At 37.7% G+C, this 18,123-nt stretch overlaps 1 protein-coding gene across 1 annotated transcript; it reads left to right on the top strand.

Moving 5' to 3' along the window:
- The first annotated feature begins 2,882 nt into the window (after positions 1–2,882).
- Positions 2,883–14,203, top strand: LOC127351328 (uncharacterized). Its single transcript, XM_051378783.1, has 13 exons — positions 2,883–3,050; positions 3,448–3,650; positions 6,561–6,698; positions 7,585–7,702; positions 8,170–8,353; positions 8,928–9,069; positions 9,234–9,389; positions 10,260–10,315; positions 10,811–10,986; positions 11,164–11,564; positions 11,701–11,797; positions 12,143–12,392; positions 12,492–14,203. Exons 1-13 carry the CDS (start codon positions 2,928–2,930, stop codon positions 12,695–12,697), a joined length of 2,250 nt encoding a protein of 749 aa, XP_051234743.1. The 5' UTR covers positions 2,883–2,927; the 3' UTR covers positions 12,698–14,203.
- Positions 14,204–18,123: the final 3,920 nt, after the last annotated feature.

The raw sequence follows: 18,123 nt of genomic DNA, 5'->3' as shown, positions 1-18,123 counted from the left end.
CAGGAGGTCAAACAGTGACTCGATTCATTTATCTGTAAATCCAGAGACTTGTATCGCCCCTCAAACTGTTCACCTTGCTTCCTGCACACCTTAAAGCTGACTGTTACTCACGTTCTCTTTCTCTTATGTGGTACAAGGAACTTCTTTGTTTATTTCAGCAAAAGTGAAAATGAAAGTTTCCAGAAGCCATAGTTGTGTTACGCCTTTTATAAGTCTCCCTCTCTGAAAACAAACCTTAAATATTTCACTATAACAGTAAATATTCATAACTAAATGAGCAAGAGGTCACATTAAACTCCAGGAACTCGCAGTATAAAGAACAATTTTATGTCCTCTCAGCAGCTTCAAGACAAATGTATTTTATAAATACATATAAATATCCATCAGCAGAGAGATTTAAACCACGTAATATCACTTTTCTATTCAGTATCCTACTTATATAATAAATATGACACAACCATGTTCTTATGAAAACAGGAGGGTGACCTTGGTAATGAATGCAGTGAAGAAGATAGAAGCGATACATCCGGTACGACCAACCTTCACTTGCAATAGACTTAGTATAAATTATAATATACAGCGCCTGTTACCCTCCACCAGATATCTCAAATCATTTCTCCTTTTTGTCGTGAGTATAAAACAGATCTTTAAACTCACATAGCTCGAGAACTGAATGACATCTTGAAGACTACAAGAAGGACGAATCCAGGACTGCTCATAACAACTAAACTAAACTAAACTATGAGAATGGATCCCTCCTCTGCTGGAGACACTGCACAGGCTGCCTGTGTCTTTTAGAATTAATATAAAGGTTCTTTATTTGTTTATAAAGCTTTCTTTCATTTTCTGTTCCAGACAGATCACTGAGGACATCCACTGCTTTTCTTTTAAATGTTCCTAATGTGTCTCTAACTGTGTAACTCACTGCCTCCGGATATTAAAGCTCTCTCAGTATTTTTAAAAGGAAACCTATTCTTCTAAATCTGTCTTTTACTTTGGAGTAATGTTACAGCCTTTGTTTGTAGGTTTCAATCTTTGGTTTTGTCTCCCTGGTAATTTACATTTTGACATTGACATTTATTTGATGTTATTTAATTGTATTTATTTATGTATCTATTCATTGTACAGTTGTATTTATGGTGGTTCATTTAGTTTTTACGTGTTCAGTTTGCTATGTGAAGCATGTTTGTCTCAAAGGTGCTTATTTTGAGAACAAAGTCTTCATTATATTTCTGGGTTGTAGCAGACGTGTGTGCAGGGTGCGGGTCGATTAGATATGACTGACAGGATCATCGTTAAATTCTGATTGGTGTGAAGTTACGTCAGTGTTTTTCAATTGAGCCCTGCCCACTTTAAAACAATGACAAGAACATGGACGAAAACGTGAACATATGTTATGTGAAGTGTCTTTGAGTGCCATGGAAAGCACTCTATTAAAGAAATGTATTAATATTGTTATTATTGGTAATAAATACAGAAATCTGATCCTCATGTTCAAATAATCTCTCATATAGTAAAAAGCTGATAGAGAAAATTAGAAAAGTATGCAAAGCTTACAAAGTTTATCAGCTTACGGTTCAAATGCAATCAGCAGTAATATATTAAATGTATATTTGAATTTATAACCCTGACTTGGGTCTGTCCTGCCTGATATGCACCGGTGTTGATGGAAGATGTGCAATGATGTAAAATATGAATAAAAAAATCAATAATTCACCTCAGATGTATTTAAACTAAAGTAAGAAGCCTGTTTTGAAGTAGAAATTATAGATATTTGTGTAAAGTTTAGGGAATGAACAGTTGTATTGAAAATAAAGTTAATAAATAAAGTACAGTAATGAAGTATTTGTATTACTTCCCAGCGATGATTAAAACATTTGTGACAGTGTTTTTTATTGAGTACCATCACCTCAGGTAAGCACGGCTGTCCCAAGTATGTAATAAAAATATATCGGGAAGTAATAATAATCTGCCGAGGCTGACAGGCTGGTTAAATGATGAAGCTGATGAATCTGTGGAGACTGGGCGGTGATGGGGAGGAGGAAAGGCGTACATAAAAGACTAACTGTGACTCTAAAGCAGTGGTTCCCAACCTGTGGATCAGGGCCTCCATTAGGGACCCCAAAATCTTCACAAGGCCTTCTTGATTTTAACAGATTAACAGATTGTTATTTTTAAAGTTTATATTATTCTTTAAAGGTCCAGTGATTTTCATTAACGTATAATCACCTGAAAATAAGAATCTTTATGTTTTGTTAGCTTGGAATGAGACGTTTTTATCTACCTGAACACAAGATATATCTACAGAGATAAACAGCCTCGTCCTGCGTTAGAAAAGTTAAAACAACCAAAGAACTAATAGTTGTTAAAATTTACATAATACAGACAGAAAACTGATCAAACGTTTCTAAAAATATCAGAACAATTAGTCTTTAATGCATTATTAACAGGAAATAATCTGCTCAAATGAACTGTTATTGTTAATCATTGAATATAATATGAAATATCCATAAAAGATGTCAGTTTACTCACTGATGGTAAAGGGGTCCCTGTTCAACAGATGAATTCTTTTGGACTTGACAGTCATCACTTCACACAATGTCCATCCATTAAATCAGTGAATGTGGGTCATACCAATTAAGTGTTAGGACTGACTTAAAACCTGTAACCTAAACCAGAGGATTTAAGTCAGTAGGCAAACAAAATGCCAAAATGTCCTCCAACACAGAATCTGCTCTCTGGCTACTTAAAGATCTTAGACTTAAGGCTTAAGTTCTCAACTATGTCTTTGTTTTTTTTTCAAAGACATAAATTGTAAAGTTCGGCACAGATCTGGTTCGTCCTGTCGGGTGAATTCCAGGTGAACCGCCTCTCACATCTCAGAGATTAAAACTGACTGAACAAGCTTTCACACACACAGATTCACCATGGAGGCAGGTGCAGTTCTCCTGCTGCTGTTCGCACTCTGTGGGTTCGCTTCCACTCAGAGCTTTTATGGAGACAGCATCAATTTCAAGACTCCACACAAGAAGGCGGATGGGACATTTACGGTACGTTTATTGTTATTTAATTATCTGCTTTTAAAGGTTTATATTTGGTCAAATAGAACAGAAGAAAGAATCACAACATTGGATGCACACCAGAGTTTTAAAACTAATCTAATAAGTTATGCCTGGAAGGATTTAAGTTGTTTTAAGAGAAAATGTGTAAAAGTGTAAGAATAGAGTAAGGCATCAGTAGTATTACTGATTTAAGGAATCTACAGCCACGTAGGAAGAACTGAAGCTGTGCTCCTCAACCTGCATATCATTCATACCTGCTCTACAGCGGCGTTATGGTCTGGAAGTTTCACAAAAAACATGAATGTTCTTTCTGTATTTCACTGTCAGGAAACTTAAAGTGCTTTTAAACTATTGCTAATAATGTTTTTCCCCCCAAATCCTGTAGGTGACCTTCGATCACAGACAGAATGGCAGAGACAGCTGTGTCAACCAGTCATCCTACACATGTGACGGCGGGGTGTGCACAGGCTTCAGTATGTCAAGCGTCCTGCAAACGGACCAGGATTCCTTGGGCCAGAAGCTGTGGTGCCAGTCCGAAGGCCAAACAACAGCAACCGTCTCAACTAATAAAACCACCCTTTCTCTGAGGTAAGCTCACAGGAAACCATCTCCTCGGTCTTAGTCCAATCAGGCAGCAGTCCTGTTGGCGGCTGTTTGAAGACGAGATTACATCAGAAAGTTGTGGGAGAAAATTAGGAGGAATAAATGAAAATACGGTGCAGTCCAAGGGGGTGATATGTTCATTCAGCGAAGGTTCGGACAGTATGAGAAGATTACAGACCGGATCAATGAGATATTTTTATATATTACATGATATGATACACAGATCTGGATCCAGATCCATAAACTTATAAAACCAGATAAATTGATTTAACTCAGAATAATTAAACTGTTGAAAGTGAACTGAACCCCTAACCCTCAATTTTGAAAGTCAAAGTAACTTTGAGTGACTTAACTGTGTCACTTTTATTTGTTCTATGAAAACCAATACCCAGTATAACTTAATCAAGAGTGTTTTTTAAAGAACAAAATTAAGTTTGAGTTACTTAAAATGTTTTATGTAATCTGTTTCAACTTTAGTCAATTTTAGTTTAGTTAAAATAACTTATTACATTTCAGTGTTGGACCTTTCCAAGTACAGATCCTTTTTGTCCAGTAATGCAGCGTTAGTAAACCAGTGAAATATGGAGGCTAATTTTCTTTTCATCAAAATGGCTGTAAAATACATTTAAAGATTATGAGGGCTCAATGTTTTCCTAAATAGAATTATTATTATTATTAATAATAATAATAATAATAATAATATTTATACAGCACCTTTTAAAAACAGAATTCACAAAGTGCTTTTACAGACAAAGAATACAAAAATACAATAATAGGAGCAGAATGGAAGCCATTAAATAAAAAATAAAATAGACAGTTTAAAGTAAAAAAAGACAACATCACATAAAGACAAGTCTAGAAAAATGGGATTTAAGAAGTGGTTTAAAAGAAGTCACTATATAAGTCATTCTTATCGTCGTTCGATAGGCGAGAGTGTGGTCACCTTTAGATTTTAGATTAGAACAGCCAGAAGGGCCCCACCTGAGGGTCTAAGGGTTCTGGCTCATGAGGAATCAACGTTTCCGTAGCTTGGGGCCGGACCTGCTTTGATATTGATCAGAAAATGTAAAAAATCTGCTCTAACTGAAACTTTAAAAGAGTTTGGTTGATTGAGTTAAAGAATGTCTCAGATGGTCGGGGTTCTGCCGGGGGGGGGATTGGATTTTCCTGGCCACCGCCCTGCATACTGTACAAAGGGAAACGTGACTTTAGGAATTTATTTATCACGTGTGTGGTGTAAATCACCAGTTTCTTCTCGATACAGTATTATATTCTATTATAATTATAATTCTTCTGCTGAGAAGAGATAATGAGACGATATCATATATCCCCATTAACTCAATTACATTTATATAAACTCACAAAAGAAACTAAAATAAGATTTGAACATTTTATTGCTGAACTCTGACATTTATTTTATCTCACATTTGTTATATCAAGTGTCTATGTTTGCACACATGATAAAGATGACGATATAAATCAGTGTTTTCACTCACGATATATTGGACCGTTGAACACTGATATTGATCCAGATCGATGTATACCCCTATATCTTCCACCTAATATTGTGAGGGCAGTGGTAGCCAGTGCGACTCGCCTGCGTTTCCTGGTACAGTAAGTCAAAATGTCTGCTGTGAGAACGGCCTGAGATTGAACGATTAAAATACTTTGAATTCAGTGAATGTAATTATCAGATGTACCTGCAGTGAGCTGAATCGCTTCCTCATATTTCTGATACATCAACAAAACATCAAAAACGCACCTTTCTTGTCCCGAGTCCAGAATAGTGACTGAGATTCAGCGTTTTGGTCAATGTATTTTATTAAATGGAATGATATGATATGATGCTGCTATAATGCTATATTCTGTACAGTGCATCTCCGTGTGTCAAAGCATTTCACGTGGTAGTTTTACCAGTTTTGCTTGAATTTACAGCCCTGATTTACAGACATGTTTTGCTCGTTCAGCTGTGGTGGGGTTCTGTAAAAGCTGTTAAACGCTTTGAGGCTGATTCCCTTCATGAGGAAATCTCCTGTTTCACCACATTCTCACTTTGTTTTTGTTTGTTTTCTCAATTGTGACTTTTTTCTACTTCAATAAACTTAAAATAAATGGCTAATCAAACTGATTTAGCGAGACATGGAGACCATTTTCTACATTAAGTATTATCAGATGTGTTTATTTTGTATTTTAATGTGTTGTGCTCCTCTACATGTACACATATACAGATACACTGTAAAAAAATGTTTTATATTGCACAAACAGCCTGTTTTCAGTTTTGTGATGATGCTTAGGGTTTTTACATTGTTTATTACGCTTTATTAAGAAGTAGGAGAATTGTTTCAACCCATTAAGAAACATTTAACCTTCCAGTTGTTCACAAACATTCATGGTACAAACCTTTACATCTTTACATCACACAACAGAGTTCAGCAGGTAGAGCACAGTGCAAACACCTTCCTTAAATGTGTGCTTAATTATGAGAATCAGAGTACTTTTTTAATCCCTGGGGGGAAATTGGGTTATGTTGCAGTTGGTCATGTTGTTATATATAGTTTCACAAATATGTGCATTATACTACAATATATAACAAGAATATATATAGAAACAACAACAGTAAATACATTTTAATAATGATGAGAAATGGATCAATGAATAATTTAAAAAAATAACAGTATATATTTTAATTGCAGCATTAATGGCACCAATAACAGCACTTAAATAACTGCACTGTATTTCACCATTACATATGTAGGTGTAGTATAGGTACGAGAAGCAAACTGTTCTAGAAACTGTTGATGTGACTCCATCTTTATTCAGGTGGGAGGCGGGTGTGGGTGTGGGAGGTGTGGGCATCAATATATTTATGAGCGTTAACACATTTCTCCTGTCCAGGGCCGCGGGCTGCTGCTGGGTGTCGAATGTCGAGGGCAAAACAAACTGGACGTCTCATGCAGAGTTGGACCTGGGAACTCGATCTGACTCGCACGCCCTCAACAGCTGTCCCGTAACCACCACCGTGTCCTCTTTACGGTACAAACCTCTTCTTTTCAGACTGACGTTAAAATATTTACATCACATAACAGAATTCAGCAGGTAGAGCAGACCACCTGCACACAGAATCACACAGAGAAACAGCACAGTGACAGACCCAGCAGCACACAATACACTGTGCAGGTAAGGCCTTCAGCATGTGAAGGACTTAACGAATATATTTTATTTGAATGCAGCTTTACCAACTCCCACAGAAACTAAATACTGTACAAGGAAGCTAAAGTTTCACAGTTGTCACAGACAAAAATAAGAGAAGATTTGTTTGTATATGGCTTCATGCATGAGGCCCATTGTCTCAGTATGTGGGATCAGGGATAGTCTCACACAAAGTACTTACATGGCATCATTAAACACGCACAAAGAACTTTAGGAACTTTGCACGCCAAACTGCTCTCACTACAGTCTGTCGCCGCCTTGTCCTGCTGCAGCTCGGAGCTGTTTGACGAGCAATCAGCTGCTGCCACTGTGGTCCGCCACTCTGCCTCCCAAACACACTCAGTAGACGTGACTTACCAAAAATGAAGTTCAGTGAAGTTGAAGTTGTGGGTTTGTTTCTCCATTGTCACTGATCAAAATGTGCCTTAAAGGTGTGTCACAGTTACTGTAAGAGGAATGTCTTGTTGTCAATTATCTTGTCACAGTGAAACATAATGGAAACTGTTAGGTTGGATGGATGAGGTTTTTCTTTTCAGAATGTAATGAAGTATTTGCTGATAACGTCAAAATATGTAAAAAAAAACAACAACAAAAAGAAAGCCAAGATTTTTACAAAATTACCATGTTTTATTTAAAAAATACACTAAATGCATGAAAATTGGTAATAATAATAATAATGTCTGAAATATTAAACTGTGTTTTCATGCAGGGTTCCTCAGAACTGTTTTTCCAGGGTTCAACTCCTGGCACACGATCCAGACGCAGATAAAGTCAAATGCCGCTTTGCTGAAGACGCAACAGTTCCCACAAACTTTACCCTCAATGAGGTAATTCAATCCAAGTGATCAATACCAGTGGCGCCGCCAAGGGGTGGAAACAATTGCCCCCTCACAAGTCACATGTGCATAATATGCTTCCATCTGATATTTTACATTAATTTAAATCCATAATGTATATTTTTTAAATAATAGCTCATGTGAAACAGAACTGCGTCACACTCCAACGCCTCCCAAGGTTTCCCAAGGCTTCTGGTTTTAGATAGATACAACCATAGGCTTTCAGTGCCCCCCCTTCTGGCTGGCACCAGATAGTTAGACAGAAGTCTCGAAAGTTGTGATTAGAAACAGTTGCTGTTGCCTTTATAAGAGTAACATTATAAAGTTACAATATTTCTCCCCACTGTCAAGAGGTTAGCTGCTGCCTCATATCAATAACTATCAAGATCAATATTCAAAGAGACAAAAGCATTTAAATAATCTTCATTTAACTCTCTGTGCACCCCCTCCCCCTTCAGACTACATGCACACTGACAAGTACAGGTGAAATCCCCATTGGTGTCCACGTGTTTGAGCTGATGCTGGAGGACTTTTCCACCAAAAACCTCACTTTGACCTACGCAGATGGAACATCGGCCACTCGGACGGCCTCCGACGGCGCAGCCCCGCTGTGCAAAGTGAAGCTGCAGTTCTCAATGGAGGGTGAGTGACACAAACACATACAATGTACTGTATTTGATAGAATAACACAGCTGGACCCTTTGACCATAAAACAGGAGTTACAAAGGACAAACAAACAAATCTTGCTCCTCTTTACATTGTGTCAAACCTACCTTGCAGTTATGCTACAATATTACTATAATAAAGGTGGTTTTTTTTTTAGGAAAAAAGTCATAAAGTTAGATAATAAAGTTGTAATTTAAGAGAAAATATAACATACATATATTTTAAATTTTGCTCATTTGAAACACATTACAGGGACACTGAAAGTAACCTGTTGTAACAATATTCTGATGTTATTTTCACAACTTTATTCTCATTATATTGTTCCGCCTACTTTACCGCCTCAATATTACATTTTATTCTTAAAATACTGACTTTATAATAATAATGCTTTTTCGCATTTGCAACTATATCCTTTCTCAAAATATTGTGACATCATTGTAAATATCTCTTTATTTTTTTAACAGTGCTTTGTCGTAATACATTTATATTTTATTAACTATCTGTAACGTATTCTGGAGCCTGGAAACAACCCTTTGTGTCTGTGTTTCAGTCCTTTCTGCAATATCAAACTGTGCACCCGGTAACGTGCAGCCCATGTTCTTGTCCAAGACTCCTTCGCATGGCGATATCCTTCATGCCACTGCGGGTCAGAAATTCCAGCTTACTGCTGAAGCACAGGCTTCCCATTCCAGGTATTTACTTCTTAAACTTCTTAACATCAACCTGGCTAAAGACATATCCTGTAATATGAGCATGCAACTGAGAAGACATCATTTCTGGCTGGAAAGAAGATAGTAATAACTTTCATGCCAGTTAAGGATAATTATTTAATGTTTCTGTCTCTGTTTTCCTGAAGTATATACGACTTCCAGGTCAGCGGCCCCCGGAACATGACCAAAGTGTTCAGTGATGGTCAGAACGGAAAAGCTGAAGTCACTCTGAGCTGGACGCCAGACCAAAGCGACCTGTACAGATTCATCCCAGTCTGCTTCACAGCAGAGACAAACGCAACGTGAGTGCTCATATATTCATGTATGAAGACGTGTGTGTTATAATGTCCCGCTTACTGATTTAGCATATCATATATATTGATTTAGCAGATTGTATTTTTCTGTAGCCTTTTTGCACATTCACACTTTCTTTCTTTATGTGTTGTCTCGTGATTTAAGAGGAAAATCTGTTACTTTATTTCTGACTGTAGGTCGATTTAGTTTGCAGTTTAAGACAAGGCTTTCCTCTCTGCACATATTTTACAAACAACTCGGACAATAAACATCAACGATAACAAAAAACAGTAATAAATAACCACTAGAATAAAGAAGGTTAAAAAGCAGGTTAAGAAAATCTGTGCCATGTTGCTAGAACTTTAAGCTATTTGTATACCCCTTGTGCAAAGGGTAGGTTCGTATTTAAACTACACTGTGAAAAAGAAATAAAAATGTTATTTTTACGGTAAAAAACTGTCTGCTGTGGTTGCCAGTATTTTACCCTAATAATACGGTAATTACTATTACAGTAAACAGATATTAGTGCTGTTGTTTTTATGGTTAAAGTTGGAGTTTTATTCCATCTTTTACTGTATGAATACAAGTTTTTACCATCAAAAGAAACCACATGAAAATATCACATGAATAAACAAGTTTTTGCCAAGAGATATGACGGCGTTTTACTGTTACAGAAACTGTATTTAGAGTTTACAGATTTTTAACAGTCACGGTTTGACAGTGGATTGTTTTTTTTATAAGTATGTGTGAGAAGCAGTTATTATTTTATAATTTATGACTGCATCAGGTGTTATCATTGTGACATTATCATTACATTTGCTGATGTTGTTGTTTTTGCATTTGGCACTGAAACCTGTTTTCTTTGTTTTGTCATTCAGCCAATCAGAAATGAGGTGTGTTGTTGTCATGGTGATCCAAGCATCTATCATTCAAGGTTTGTTAATCATCTGTTAAAGAAGAAAATCAATGAACTATTACAGAAAGTGTTAAAAACTCTACTCCCTGCTTGTCATAATAGTAATAAGGGACTACTTATGAACTATTTAGTGTGTTTAAGGGGGCAGAAAAAGAGTAATTAAGTAATTATTTGTTAATAGTTTTGTGCCGATCAGCAGCTGATTCAGTTATAATATGTAACATTTCAGCTTTAAAATGTCAATAGAGCTACATTGTGTTATTTTGTTGATTCGTGTATTTAAATGAAGCCAAATGTTTCCAACTATGTTCAAACTCACAGAAATCTGTAATTTACGTCAGAAAGTGAGGAAGGAAGTTGGTGAATAAAACTTAATACGTTACCTCGTCGATAGATTTTCTTCAGCAATGGTGGTTGAAGACAGCAACTCTCATGACCACACATTTTTTCACTGTTGTTGTTTTGACAAAAACGAGGAAGTTAATATGATTTAATATGAAATGTGATTTACAGGCAAGGCCAATGTTAAATGCTCACCCAACAAGATGGAGGTGGCCATCGACAAATCCTCCATGCCTGACATCGACGAGAACTTTCTCAAGCTGAGAGACCCGTCGTGCTCTTTCACCTCCAACGGGACTCACATCATGGCCTCCATGTCATTCAGCACCTGCGGGACCAAAGCTGAGGTGTGGAAAAACATTTACATCATTACCCAAATCAGAGCGCTTTTTAGCCGATCAGGTAACAGCGGTAATAGTGGAAATTACAGGACAATGAGAGGAATACTCGAAAAGCATGAACTGCTCATTTTCTCCTCAGCCACTAATGTGTTTTCTATCACTTTTATTTTTTCTGAAATACAGGATAAAGGTGACTTTCTTGTTTTCAAGAATGAGATCAACTCCTTCGAGCTGGCCAGTGAGATTATAGTCCGAAGGAAGACTGTTAAGATCGATTTCTCTTGCCAGTTTCCCAAAACCATCAGCATCTCCAGTTACTACAATCTCCACAAGTCTGACTACATTTTCACCGAGTCCAGCTTCGGCAGCTTCGGCTACACTTTCGAGATCTTCCGCGATGGCAACTTCACAAATAAGGTGGAGGCCAGCGCCTATCCAGTGGAGGTCAAGCTGTTGGAAAAAGTTTATATGGGCATTCAAGCTGAATCGGAGTTACCAAACGTGACTTTGTTTGTTGAATCATGCAAAGCAACTCCTGATGACAACCCTGACAACACACTCTACTATGACCTCATCAAGAACGGGTGAGAGCTGATGATTTCTGGGATGACACACAAAAATGCTTCTGCCTTTTAACATGAAAATGTTTAAATTCAGTAATCTCTGGGAATATAATAACAATAATCTCTACAATATCTGTCACAATTTATTTTCCCCCAGGTGTCTGCAGGATGAGACAGTTAAGGTGTACCCGTCTAACCAAACTGTATTCAACTTTGAGGTCCAAGCCTTCAAATTTACTGGAAACTATGATCAGGTAATAATAATTAATGTTAAAGGTTATATATGTGAAACAGCATCTCAGACCACAACAATGGGTGGTAAAGCTGAGTAGACTCAACTAACAAAACCAGTAAAACACACTTAAATAATAAAAAAAACTCACCAGATTGTCTTTCCAACAATCACCAACTGGGTGGAAATAAATCCTTAGAGAGGATCGAACAGCAAAGAGTGAGTGAACACTCTGTCACAGGCCATGATACATTATAACATGTCAGAACAAAAAAGATCAGACCTTCCTGATATCACCAAAGACAAGATCAAAAACAGCCTGGTAAATTACATTTCCTCCCCTGAACTAAAACCTGTCCCGTTACAGGTGTACATCACCTGCTCCGTCATCCTGTGTGAGCCTGGCAGTTCCTTTTCCAGATGTGCTCAGGGTTGCCTGACGGATGCATCCCGCAGACGACGCAAGCGAGAGCTGACCAAGGAGACCGACAGCCACTACATCATCCAGGGTCCTTTGCGGTTTGTGGGGCAGGGTGTTCCCAGCGCAGCGGTGGATGATAACTTCAACAACGTTGTGATGGAGAAGATTGAAAAGATAGAAACACCCATTACAACAGGTTCATATCTATCTATCCATCCATCTGTCTGTCTGTCTGTCTGTCTGTCTGTCTGTCTATCCATCTATCTATTCTAACTGCTGTACGGTTGTCTTTCAGCGATTCCTCCACCAGCTTCCTCAGACACCAAATCGAGCGGAGGAGGTGGGGTAATCAGGGAGATCCTCAACACCAACACCAGCACCTTGATCTTCGCCAGCGCCTTCATAGTGTCCCTGGTGGTGATGGCTGTGATGGTTGCTTACTTCACCAGGAAGAGAAAAGCAGAAGACCGCAAGCTTCTTATTTCAGACTGGGAGAATTAAAGCCAACTAATCCCAGACTGAGGCATCTCCGCCACATCATGTTATTTGTTTATTTTATTAAAGGATAGGTTCACATTTTTTTCTGTATGACATGGAAATTGTGCTTGCAGTAATTATTGCCCCTGTTCATTCTGGCCGTTAAAATAGAAATCTTAATAGACGAGATATGGGGGAAACATCCTAAATCCTCCCTCTGTGCAAAAATATATTCCAAACTGTGTCAGGCTGGAAATTTAGACACTAGTTTCCCAGTTATGGAAACACATAGAAATGTATTAAAATGACCAAATATCCTGGAAATAATTAGAGTGCATATTTAGTTTGAAACTCAGCCTATTGTTGTAAAAGACTTCTAAAAGATGAATTTACTGCAAAATAAAATGAATTCTATTTGATTTGAACTGGTACTTATGGGCTGTACCCAAGTTAATGTTACAGTTAGCAGGAAGCTATAGTCAACTGTAAACTGAATCAGTTTGACGCAGCAGAACACTTTGCTGTTGTGAGAACAGAACAGAAAAATTAGGAACCTATCCTTTACAGAGCTTCTCTTTAAAATGATGGGGTGTCCTGGTGGGCGAGTGGTCTCACATGTAATGCATGATGACGTAATTTTTGTGAAGAGTTGCATGTTGTCACTTAATTATCCTTTAACTGGTTTCCTGTCTATACTGTCTACTGTTGAATGAAGGCACAGGTCACAAAATCTAATCTTAAAAAACAAAAGTATATAGTTGCACTGAAGAAAAGCTGATGAATGCTTTTCTGTAATTGGCTTTGGTTTCTATTTATGGTTGTTTGTCCCATCTGAACCCCACCCACAGCCTCACTGAACCAGTTTTTTTTTCAGGCCAGTTGTAAAAGCATGTGCATATTTCTGCTGCCATGAAAACAAAATTCCACTCTGTCTGGTTTTGCAGGATTTTTTCGATTGCCACTGTCACTGTCAAGGCTGTGTCAACATTTTGCAAACAGGTTCCCAATAATTATCTTCCGATGTTCAAGGTTTGTTTGGTTAAGTGACGTGTAAACTTGAATGTGCAATTTTATTTTGTATTTTTGCATTTGGCTCATGATTTTAGACCTTATAAAATACAGATTTATTCATATATATATATATTTAACTGAAGAGTTAGACTTATTTATTCATTTTATTTTGTAGAGGCCTGTCTAAAATTTACAACCATTACTGATGTAAACAAACATTCAATGTGACCAACAGATTTAGTTATTGTCCATTTATTTAAACAGTTAAACTATTTGGGAGTGATAACAACGTCACATGCTGTGTGTTAAAATGTGTTGCCCTTTTGTCTACATTTAGATCAAGAATTTGCCTTTTTCAGAGTAGTCCAGTATTTTACATATGTTCCAGTTCTGGTGAGCAATATCTAATGGTGAAATAGTATATTTGTGTAATTTAAATGGGATTTGATTTACAATACAAGGGAAAATATGCATTATATTGATATATTTAATCACATAATAAACACGTCTCTGTGCGGGTGTTTGTGGTTTGTTGTTGTGTGATCAGTCAATCATTATCTGGGGCTGAGGTTTTGAAAAGGGGAATCCCAGCTCAGATTATCAGGCACTGATTACAGATTCAATCTGAACTACCTGACCCACAATCTTCAGAGATCAGGAGGAATCCGATTTCACTTCAGGAGAAGAAACTGCCAACAACAGATAAGAGCTGAGGTTCAGACGATATCAAAATGAGAAGAAAAAGAAGCTACGGTCGGGTTTGTCTGTGAGGTCAGTGAAGTCTGGTGGAAAGTTAGGACATAATCCAAGAAGTCCTTACCTTTGCGTACAGATTAGTGCCACCATGTGGCCATTTCCAAAACACTAGCTCATTAGTGTATGAGCAGAAACACAAAGGCACATGCCATTTCCGCCTATTTAATGCCATTTTGATCCAATTTGGTAACATTAGAGCACAAAACAGCAATTCTTTTTTTTCGTCACCGTAAAGTTGTCATGAACGGGGAATCTAGCTACAGAGACCCAAATCGTTTTTTGTACCAGGCTGTAAACATGTTTATTTCTGCTGTACATTTGGGCATTACTAGTGCAGTGCCCGTAGGAAGTATGTATTGCTATAGAAAAGTGGGGGGGGGTAAGTAGCTTTTTCATGGATGGCCAAATGAGGTTGTGTTTGAAGGTGGGACGTCAGGGACATTTAGGACATATTATTTAGTCCTGTAATATAGGCCAGCATACATCAGAGAGAGAGAGAGAGAGAGAGAGAGAGAGAGAGAGAGAGAGATTCGGGGATCCAGCGCCAATTCTCCGCACCCTCCTCTGTGTGAAAGTTTCAGATGCGGCGAGGGGGGATATGTCGCTCCGTCCCTCCTCGCCGCATTATTTTTGAACCGCCTCCAGTGTGAACGGATAAGCGGACGGCGCGGAGCGAGGGTGTGTCGGTCAGACAGTCTGATAACTGCACAGGTCTCTCACTCAACTTAATACAGAGAAATGTCCCACAAAGCAACGTTACAGGACCAAACAACAGTAACGTAGTAACTGTAACTGTCTTTGGAAACTTATGAGGAAAGAAAATACCACAGCTGTACGTGGAGAAGCGTCTGTCCTCCTGTCTGTCCTCCTGTCTGTCCTCCTGTCTGTCCTACCGACTCTTCGTCACATTTCTGCCCGAAAAACAGTGTCTGTCACCGGTGAAAAACTCACAGTGTTTGTGATCAAAAATCAAAAATCACCACGACCACCAGCCCTCCAGACCGAGACATCAGTTTACTTTCACTTTCCAGGATGTTTGGGCTCTGCAGTGATTGGCTCTGGTGGGCACGTGGCTACGGTGGATGTCGTTGACAATGCTAGCGGAATTCGGAAATTTAATTTATAAAATAATTTATTAAATAATAACTTATTAACGGCATCTTTATAGTCCAAAACAAACCTGACGTTGCACACCCTTAAACCACACAGCAGCCATGTTGAAACTCTCAGGTCAGTCTGATCCTGATCTGCAGAGATATTTGAGCCACACACACACACACACACACACACACACACACACACACACACACACACACAGAAAGACAGAGATTTCTGCTTTATAGATAGATAGATAGATAGATAGATAGATAGATAGATGAGGTTGACTCACTTCTGTTTCCAGCCTCTAGTGGCCGTTAGAGGAACTGCAGTTTTTATTGGCACTACAGGAGTTGTAAAATATTATGGCATTTTACCTCCAGGTGGCACTACAGCAACACGACACATTTAAACAGAGCTCGGAGTCATTAGTCTTAGAACATGTTGCTCAGTTCATACTTGTGCAAAGTCCCAATAATTCCTGATTTAAATGTTTTACATTTCATGGCACCTGTGTCCCAATCGCCATGATATACAGTATATGTATTTAGCTGCAAATCCAGATCAAATAACTGATCAGTTTCTATGGTTAAAGCTCTACTAATCAGTATAAAAATTAATCAAATGACTGCATATAATGTTATGGTCAAAGTGATGGTTGGAGGAGAGCAGAGCTAAAAGTAGAGTGAATATTGGATCCATGGACCAGGTGAACCAGTTTGGTTATTAGTTTACAAGCTGTGGATTTCTTCTGAGCCCCAAAGGCCCAAAACAGAGCAAAGTAAAACTATTGCACCTTTAAACTAAATGTAAAGGATTATCTGTGCAGCCTTCTACGTGCTTAAGTTATATTTGTAAAATGTTCTGTAATAAGTGTAAAATAAACCTATTTATGAATAATGACAACCTCAAGTGTTTTTATTACTCTTTAGGCATGAACATTTATTGATTTTCTTTTTTTTTTAAATGCATTTTTCAAGGAGTTTTCAACAGTATATTAAAAACCGGAGTTACATGTGTCAATACTTCAGACTACAGACTACTACAGACTCCTAAACTCCTGGAGTCCTGTAGTAACAGGACAGGACGGCAACACAAAGAGACTACACAATTGATGAAATTATATATTATGTAGGTATATATACATGTACATATGTGTAGTGTATTTGTGTGCTTTTGTTTATTGTTATTGTTCAATGCAATACCATTGAATATATATATGTTTAATAAATAAATATTAATACGCTGTTACTCACATCATTACTCACAGCACAGTGTTTTTCTTTTAATGTTACAATATATTATTGTGTATCTGTGGTAGTGTCATCAGTGATGAAATATGTTGAATGTGCCCTGCTTCCCTTTATGTCAATCATCTGACACCTAAGGAGAAACACCTGCAAAATCCATTGCCAAAGGTTATACTTTCTGCTGAGAAAATGATCCACCATGAGACAAATGACTGCTCAGTCACCCTGTTGGGGCCTGGATAATGTGTTTAATGTTTGTCTTTATTTGTTGCTACAGTTTGAGGTAGATAATTTATAGCAAGGACATCATTGCGATTTCTGTAACTACAGTAATTAATGACAACTTACTCTTTAATTTATGAGCCAAATGTATTTAAAGTGGTATAAATAAGCAAAGTATAAACACCCTAAAACTACTGCTGCATATTGTCACTTCTGCTACTTGACTTCATGGAGTAATTAAATATTTCATTATGAAATTAAAATTTTGCAATCATTACAGGTGAGGCAACCACATAATTATGTATTTTGAGAGAAGTATTCCTTGCTCCATTCACGCATGAAAATAGGACAACAACAATCTGATGCCTTCCCCATCCTAGGAAAAACATTGAACTTACACTCCTGAATGATGTGCTTAAGAGGGCATTTAGAAGAGGGTATACCCAATGCTCACTGAAAAATAACTCTGTACTACCTGCCAGAAACTAACGTTGCAGATGCAGCTTTGGCTGTACGTCAGAAAGTATCAAAAAGAAAGAGAGAAACATGTTAATAGTTGATTATTGAGTCTCATTTCTATGGTCACAAAGTGTCTGTATTTGACGGCCTGCGAATGAGACTGAACAATTAACTATCTTCGTTGGGGCTCGGTGGATTCCTGTAAATGCCATTCGGAGCACTATAGTTGGAGGAACCTGATTTTCACACAGATTATCTGTCTGTGTTTATATAGATATATATCTGTACATTGAAGTTTATGTTTGTTTTGTTGAGCTTCTTGTCCTGTTTATTTATTCTGTGTTTGTACAGTGAGAGCAACGTAACTCTGGAGTAAAATTCCTTGTATGTGTGCACATATCTGACCCATCAAAGTGATTCTGAAAACTTTGGGACCTGTTTTGCTAACGTTAGCTAAGTGATCTGAAGACTGTGTTTGGTCCATGTATGTCTCCTACATATACAGTAAATGTTATTTACATGCATGTCACCTCACTAGCACTGGACTCGTGGGAGAAACTGCAGTTTTGTCTTGAAGGCATTTCTCAACTCATCCAGGAGAGTTCATCAGTTCTCTGGTGAGTTCAATGTCATTAAAGTGACTCAGCTTCAAAA

The sequence above is a fragment of the Dicentrarchus labrax genome, unplaced genomic scaffold (assembly GCF_905237075.1).
Source record: "Dicentrarchus labrax unplaced genomic scaffold, dlabrax2021, whole genome shotgun sequence".
Lineage (NCBI taxonomy): Eukaryota > Metazoa > Chordata > Actinopteri > Moronidae > Dicentrarchus > Dicentrarchus labrax.
Note: the sequence above shows the minus strand (reverse complement) of the source record. Positions and strands in the feature narration are given on the sequence as shown.

Coding starts and splice junctions, on each gene's coding strand:
- LOC127351328 (XM_051378783.1), top strand. CDS start 2,928: ATGGAGGCAGGTGCAGTTCTCCTGCTGCTGTTCGCACTCTGTGGGTTC. Junction 9,070..9,233: donor GCACAGGCTTCCCATTCCAG/GTATTTACTTCT, acceptor GTTTTCCTGAAG/TATATACGACTTCCAGGTCA. Junction 9,390..10,259: donor ACAGCAGAGACAAACGCAAC/GTGAGTGCTCAT, acceptor TTTGTCATTCAG/CCAATCAGAAATGAGGTGTG.